General features: G+C 42.4%; 1 protein-coding gene across 1 annotated transcript in view; it reads left to right on the top strand.

The window, feature by feature from the left end:
• The first annotated feature begins 7603 nt into the window (after positions 1-7603).
• LOC141019155 (SRC kinase signaling inhibitor 1-like) overlaps positions 7604-8276 on the top strand; it is a 44312-nt gene continuing 43639 nt past the window's right edge. The window contains exon 1 of the mRNA XM_073493990.1: positions 7604-7677. Within this exon, the coding sequence (XP_073350091.1) occupies positions 7642-7677 (36 nt within the window). The 5' untranslated portion in view covers positions 7604-7641. The remainder of the gene's footprint in view (positions 7678-8276) is intronic.

Here is an 8276-nt window from a genome sequence, read left to right as displayed (position 1 = left end):
TTGATCTATGCTGCACTGCTTTCCTCCATGCAGTGCTATTCAGGTCTTTGACTGAAGCATCCTCCACCTATGACTCCCAGTCAGTGTTGTGCCCTGTTGAGATCAGAGGTCTAGGCTCTGTACTATCAGAGGAGAAGCAACTCTTTGAAGGCGCTCCGTACACAGTCAGGGATGGAGTCTCCATGCGCACCAAACATCTTATTTCCATCTACCATCTCTTAAACTCCATTACCTCCGCCTGTCTCCATCTAGCATCTTATTGAAGGTAGCATTCGCCTCCCCAGTGAGGTAAACTGAGCTGCACTGATGTAATGAGGTGTGGCTGGAGAGTCTTCTTCTTCACACCCAGTGGCAGTCATGTGCTAACTGACCTGGTTCAACAACAGGCTGTAATTAAGAGGCTCTCTCACATGCTGCATGCCTGCTGTTATTCCAGGAAAAGACAGGCGGCTTTTACCAGAATGACAAGTGAAACAAAGAGGTGCATTATGTTTGCTACCTCCACCTGTTCCTTTCCCTCTCCCTCTCTGTCTGTCACATTTATATATCATCTCTTGAATTTATCCTCCAGTTGAGTACACACACATTTGTTGTTTTCAGCCACAGATGGCCCCAGAGATGTTGCAGAGGAGCTGTAGCATGCTCTAATTGTCTGAGTGTGTGCCATTGCGTATTAACAGGTGCTTTGCTGGATCCATATAACTGCTGCAATTTTAACTTGGCTGCCTCCTCTGTATTCCCCAGCGTTGCCCAGGGAAACTAAGTTTGGAGGTGGGTGGGCGAGAGGCAGATGATGGATAGACAGAGGAGGGCATGAGGTGATACGATGGGCGCGTCACTTCTTATTGTGTGTGGTTTAATGAACAAGAGGGCTTCCCGTCCCCTTATGGGGAGCAACAGATTGCTATTGTCTCTGTCAGTTTTATGCAACGCAGCCTGTGTCTCTGCCTGTTACTACGTCCAGCAGCACAGACATGCAGGCTGACCTCCTTCTGATGGCTTGCTCTCGCTGCCCGGACGTCAATTTCACCCCTTTTAACGTCTCCTTGCACAGCAGTGCCTCAGAGCTTTCAGAGATTACCTTAATGGAGAGAAAAAAGTGAAGTGCACATGCCTGCTGGGTTTCGTGTCCATATACGCGCAGCTATGTCGTTTTAAGTAAGGAGCAACACTGAAAAGGGAGATAATAGAGATGGAAACATAAAGTTTCTTTTTGAAGTTCAGAGTCCCTTTCTTTCTAGCTACTCGGGGAAATCCAAATGTCTGGCTTAATACATCAGTGGCAGTATGTTTCAAGGTTTGTTTGACAGCTTGCAGTGAAAAAGATGAGAGTCACTTGCCAGTCAATTGTTCCTTTTGCTGGATTAGTAATGTAGCAGGGACGTCATAGAGCGTAATCAGGCAGCACATGAGCTGGTTTCAGCCTGGTAACCTCCCAGGCTTTGTAACTGTCATTTTAAGGTTTAATACAACTGCAGCCCCCTAGGTGGTTCTTGAGTTGTGACCTGCAGGCTTAAAAGAGGCTGGATTTGTGGTTTTTCAGAAGGTTACATTTAATCCAGCCATGCCTCTCTCTCCTTCTAGTTATTTGTTTTAACTGTTCCCACCGGAGCGTACAGAGTTGTATTACTAACAGCTTTAGGCATTGCTGATTGGCTTATTTCCTGTTGCCTCAAGCCTTAATAGGCTAGTGCTGGTTTTGCTGTTTTCACCTACTTCCACTCGATTTTGCCATTTCCCTCCTTCCTCTCTGGTTAATATTCAGCTGGTCTATCCTCCCTGTGCTGTCACAGCCGGCATCCCACAATGAGCCCTGCCATGCTTACAGTAAATTAGGCTGTGTATCAGAGGGAAGAGTTTCGCCTTGGCTTTCCCAACCATCTGCATAACGACAGACCTTCTAGGGAGGACACCGCACTATCAGAAAAACTGGCTCCCTTTTTAATAACGCAATTCACCATGGAAGAGTAAAAGAGAGTCAGAGGAATAATTCATCTGCAGAGAAAAAACTAAATATATAACAGCACAGAGAACTAATTAGAAGGATAGATGATTGAATGCTTGGTTTAATTGCAATAAACAGTGAAATATTGCTGCAGCTGCACTGTAATCTGATTTGAATGAAGCGACAGACCAAAGAAGAGAAAATATATAATCAGATAAAATATTGGGTAAAAAGCAACAGAACAGAACTACACAAAGAAGCTAAATGCAATGACCACCTGTGTTCCCCGTATTTAACCTCTATATTAATGAATAATTATGTATTTTACTCATAAATCCACAGGGTACATGTAAGCAAACACAGAAGTGCCACTCTGACAGAGTAATGATACACAGACCACAGTAAATTAGAGAAGAGAAGAAAACAGTAATATATTGACATTGCTAAACAAATTATTTCCACACTTATAAAAGATTGCCTTTCTTAAGGACTTCGGTGGCATGCTTCTGCACATTCATTAAAGCAAAGTTTGTCTGATAAAACGCGATCATTAAAATGATTTGAAGTTCAAACAATTCATATTTGTTTTGACACAATGTTCTGTACAGCAAGTTCTGTATCAGGGACTCCTTTAAACTGGCAATGTATTTTCAGATTTATTGCCCTCTTGGTTATTAATACACTCGTGCCACTTCTTTTCCGTGACGTCTAACTGTGAACAGTTGACTATTCAAATTCAAATCACAGCTCTAGAAAAACTTCTGTGTGTTAAACAGGTGAGACAGACAGTACTCAGAGCTACGTTTTAAATAGAACACAAATCATTAATATTCTGAAGCCACAAAGCTCTCATTAACAATCTGTGTGGTGTCTGAGAAACTTTTTCCAGTTTTTATAGATATTATAGATAGTCGTTTGATGGACAATGATTCTGAAAACTGCTCCTAGAATTTCTAACTTTCGATATATTAATACCTTGAAATATATTGATTGTTGATACCTTGTTTGATACCACAGGGAAAATTGCCACAACATTAAAAATTAAATGGAACAAGGCCTACTGTATGTACTCAGTGTTAATGGTGCACTGTGTAGTTTTGAGGAAGAACTTACTGATTATGATTTTATTAATTTTGTAAACAAGTTTCAATTTTTGTTCCCAAAACTACATACTGGAACTTGCATGCATGCATGTGTGAACTTGCTGTCGGAGAGAAGAGAGAATGAGAAAGTGCAGCTGGTAGCGGTGTATCGATAGTGTGGGAAATCAGTATTGAAACCTTCTCAAATATTCTGAGTCAAAATGTATCGCTATATCAATATTTTCAGACACTACAAACGATATTGTTTCAGTTATTTTTCAAGAGAAAATGCCCAGGATTTCAGATAGTAGCTTTTCAAATGTGAATGTGGTGTTTTTCCATCATATATGATAGAAAAAAGAATAGGAATACAGATTTGAAAGCATCGACTCAGAATTTTTCATTATTTTCTGACAAATCAAAAAGGGAGTAAACTAGAATGGCACTACCTTGCAATGTTAAAGTTTGAACTCACCCTCCATCCAAGTATATTGGAAATCTGTTCAGTAGTTTTTGTCTAATCCTGCTGACAAACCAGAGGTAATTGATCTGGCGATTTATCAGTAATGAAAATAATTGTTAGTTGTAGTCCTTATTGACATGAATTGTGCGGACGATGTTATTTTATTGCTGCTTTACTTTTTTATGTCACAACAGAAAGTATACGCTTATTTACATCCTTCTAAATATTTATATACCTTTTCTAATACACCATGAATACAGGAGTGACTCATGTCGCCTCAAGCTGTATATGTGACAATAAGTATAGAGTCAAAATGTTTGAAGTCCCTGTGCATTTTGATTTAGCTATTAGAGTGCTGTGTTTGCCTATGTGCAGTCTGCAGCTTTCTTATCATTCTGTAAGACCTGAAGCTTCTCTTTAAACCCTCCATTCCCTCTCACCCACTTGTTTAACATGCCCAAAATATAATCATACACCGCCTGCCTCCTCCAAATCCATCAAAGCACACCCAATCCACTTTTCCTTCTCACCCCTTGATTCTCCATACCATATGTTCATGCATATGATGAGCAGCGGCTCCTCTTCCTGAGTTGAAAGTCCAGTTCAGCAGGTGACTGTAGAGGAAAAAAACACCTTTCCTTCTGAAAGTATGCGGTCCAGGATTTGGCTGTTATGATACAGAATATTAAAATGTATGTGTGTTGATAGTTGTTGTGGGTGGATTGGCAAATACCTCATGTCACGGACTGAATTTCCCTACTTGTATAAATAACCTACTGAAGGCGGTGGAAACTGGTGACTCAAAAGTGAAAAGTTGACGATATAGCTGCAGGATGGATCTTGATATTTGTTAATTACAATATATGAAAAAACATAATCAAAACATCAATCTGTGATCACCTCTCCTGATGGAAAGAGGATTGAGGGCTTATCTATTTTGCATAAACTCACAAACAGACCAAATTTGGACTGTGCAATCAGACAGTATTAGTCGTTAGAAGTTGTTTGTTTTGCCTCGCAGTATCTTTTTCTCTGCGCAGGTCATTTCTCCCTGCCTGTTTGTCTTGTCTTATCTCTCAGTGCCCACCACAGCGGCCTCTTTTTTTATTTAGGCAGGTTAATGCTCTTGACTGTGCTCTCTATCTTAGCAGTGCAGCCCAGGCCTCATTGGCCAGACACACAGATCTTATCGCCTCTGATTGTGGGCTCCCATGGTCGTTCAGGTCCTCTATTATTTTGTTGACCAACACGCTGCACCTTTTTTCCTGGAGTCTTTGCAGTCGCAATTTGGTCTGCTGCACACCCAGACTTGCTGACAGACACATTGCGTCCTTGTGATAAAGCGTTCAGCAGAAACCCACCCCATCAAGGCTCTTTTATGTAGGTTTAAATGATGCTGGCGTTGCGTGGGCTTGCACAGATTGTTTTGGCTGTCAGGGTTATTGTCTGCCAGCTTATGTGGAAACACATTGGCTGTGAGTGACGAAAGTAAAGATGAATAACCTGTTCCCATTTTCTATTCTTACTCTCCTACCCACACAACTTTTACTCCTGCTGCGTTCAAGATGATGGCTTTGTATAGCCAGAACAGCTTTGGAAAGTATATCCAAAAAATGCAGTTTGCAAAGTTTTTGGGCTTTATTCCAAACCAGTGGCATAACGAGATGCAAAGATTTCATTTCTTTTGGCAGTTAGGACTTGTACTTTATGAAATTGATAGCTATAAATGTTACCAATATTGCTTTGTTGATGCGGTTTTTCACTCTCTTTGCAGCCTTATGTTTGTCTAGAGGCAGCATAGCCTACTCAGCTTTTCACTGTCGTCGTGGATGCTCAGTCACAATAATAAGCCATAGTACATATGCTCAGCTTTGCCAGCCATTGTAATGGGGCCCTTGAGTCAGGTCCTTGTTAGCTGATGCACAATAAGCTCCAGCCTAATGAAGTGTAAACCAGAGATCTGGGAGGCTGCGAGGCGACCAGATGAATATGGCCGGCGGCCTTGGTGTGCGGCGTAGAGCTCAATGCTAATGCTATTAGCCAGGAGGTCAGTCCATTTCGCCTCACCCCTGCGCAGTTTATCAGCACTTCATAATGTGGTGGATGTAAGGGCATGGTGTCGAAACAGCAGATCATACTCAAGTGTGATATCTCTCCCGGAATGAGTAGAGTGAGAAATGGGTTTCCAACGAGCGCACAGTTTGATTGCGGCTGCATTTAAAATAATCGCGGACCTGCTGCCCCTAACAGGCTTCATCTGTGTTAAGTTTGACCACTGGAGAGCGTTGCAGCTCTGACGGGCCTCCATCTGGCCAGCTTCCTCTTGTCTTCCTCTGCGTTCATTAACAGTCCATTTGTTGCTCCTGCCCCGAGGAGCCTCCCTCTGCTGCTCCCTCACTCAGTCATCCTAATGCTGCTGATGAGCCTTTAATGTACAGATGGTCCTTTTCATTCAACCTTATTGAGCCTCAGCACTTTTTGTGCCATTAGTTTAACCTGTGTTGTTTTTTCATTATCCATCTCTGACATAATTATTAAAGTCTGAAGTTTATACTTGCTTAACTTGCTATTTTTTCAAATACGAATAAATGTCTTGTGATTTTAAGAAATACAATCTATGAGCTACTTCTGTGTAAAAATGCATGAAATATTAATTTACCATTCTGCACTTTATTCAAAGTCACTCTTAGTATTCATAGCAGACCATTCCTCCGTATGTTAACCCTTATGAATACATTATAATGCATATATTATGCATTAGGTAATTGTAATTCACAGAAAGTGCTATTGTTTCACAATAGCTCATTTCTGGAGGTCATGTGACAGTGTTGTGTTGTGTTTGCTTGCACATCTGTGCACAAACACACAAATTAACCCTTGGCATGTTTCTCTTCTAGCCAACGCCGGGGCCTGTTTTCCTAAGCAAGGTAACTCACCGGGCAAAAGGCTCCCTGCTCTTTAATCACACCTTAAGTTTATACGTTATTCCAGTCACATTTTTTATTTTATTTTTGTGTAACCATACCGTCTCCTCCCGGCTGTCTTCCTTCCCTTCCTGCAAGCCTTCTACCTCAGGCTGTGTTGTCTGTCAGTTAGAGCTCTGATAAAAGACAAAGGGCTGTCAGAGTGACGCGCCTCCTTAAAAAACGGACAGCAGAATCGGTAACCTCCAGACAGGAGACAGTAGAGAAAGTGGCAGAGGGTGTCAAGGGACAGAGGGACAAAGCTCAGATAGATGGGCAGGAGTTGGTGAGAAAGAGCGACATCAAGGACAGTTATGAAAGAAGTGCTCCTTCGTGTTCCCATCTGACTTTCAATCAACTCAGTTTCAGTGTTTTTGTTTTTCTCCTTTTCCTAAGAAAACAATGAAAGCTACTTAAGATGACAAGCAGGCATATCACAATGGAATATCCAGCAAAACAAATTCAGTTTGAGCCTCTTCCTTTGATCTATTGCAGAAGCATTTTACTTTTTTCATTTTTCTTCCCTTCAGAACTTGAAATCAATAATTCTGCAGGGAACTGCTCCGTCCTGGTGGCAAATAGTCTAACATCCCATCCCATTTTTTTCTCTCTCTCCTCTCTTCCTCTCTCTCTCTCTCTCCCCTGTCCTCTCTCCGCCTTATTTTTTTATACTCTTCTTCTCCCTGCTCCATTTGTTTCCACCTGTGTGTGCCTGCTCTGTGTGTATGTACATCTCCGCCCTATAATCTCTGCATGCTTGTGTGGGTGGTGATTCACCTCTTATTCTGCACACTTTCCTCTCCATTCCTCCTTCCCTTCCCTTCTTTTCTTTCCTGTCCTTTATCCACATTTCCCCTCCTCTGTCCTCCACCCTCAGATCCCGAGCGTGGTGGCAGTCACATGATCTCCACAGATGACCTGGAGTATCCACGGGAGTACCGGACGCTGGGGAACAGCGCCCGGCGCTTCTCCAATGTGGGCCTGGTGCACACGTCGGAGCACCGCCACACCGTCAGCGCTGCCCAGAGCCTGGAGGCCCTGACCAACCTGCACAAGGCTGACATGGAACGCAAGAGGGACGCCTTCATGGATCATCTGAAGAGCAAGTACCAGCAGCAGCAGCAGCTGCAGCATCCGCACCACAGCCCGCACCACAACCCGCCTTCACCCTCACCCTCCCACGCCAGCATGAGGGGAACATCAGAGCGGGCTGCACGAGAACAGGTAAACAGTTCACCTCCTTTTTAAAGAATTGTGCCTGACAATTTATCATCCCAATGTCATTCTTATACTGTAGTATGGTTAATGTATTAATTAATACGTTTCATGTGTCTGTTGTTGTCTTATCGCTTTGCTGCAATTTGGAGACGTGTATGCCACTTCATTTGGTGCTCAGTATGTGTTTTTTTAGCAATCAATGTGGTCAATATCGTCCTGTCATCCTGTCAGTATGGTGACAGAAAGCTCCATCACCTATACACGCAACAGTTTGGGTGGCGTAGAATGAATTGTGAGGGAATAGAGGTTGTCAGATAACATTGAGCTGAGTGAAAGCAGCACGTTGCGTGTTGTGCTCATTTAAAATAATTGAAGGAGAGAAAATAAGTAATGAAACGCTGTCAGGTGGCCTTTATATCTGTGTTATAAGAGGTCGTCATTAAACTGTCACAGCCAAGTTTTTTCTTTGTTTCTCTGCTGCTGGAGCCTGCAGAACTTTACAAAGACGGGAAAGAAAGTCACACACATACACATATTGAAAACACATATGCTAATGAAGTCCTTTGAACACATGAGGGTAATATTTATGCTCTGCTTGTTTATAT

The sequence above is a fragment of the Pagrus major genome, chromosome 23, assembly GCF_040436345.1.
Source record: "Pagrus major chromosome 23, Pma_NU_1.0".
NCBI classification, from domain to species: Eukaryota; Metazoa; Chordata; class Actinopteri; order Spariformes; family Sparidae; genus Pagrus; species Pagrus major.
This window is presented reverse-complemented; position numbering and strand designations above follow the sequence as displayed.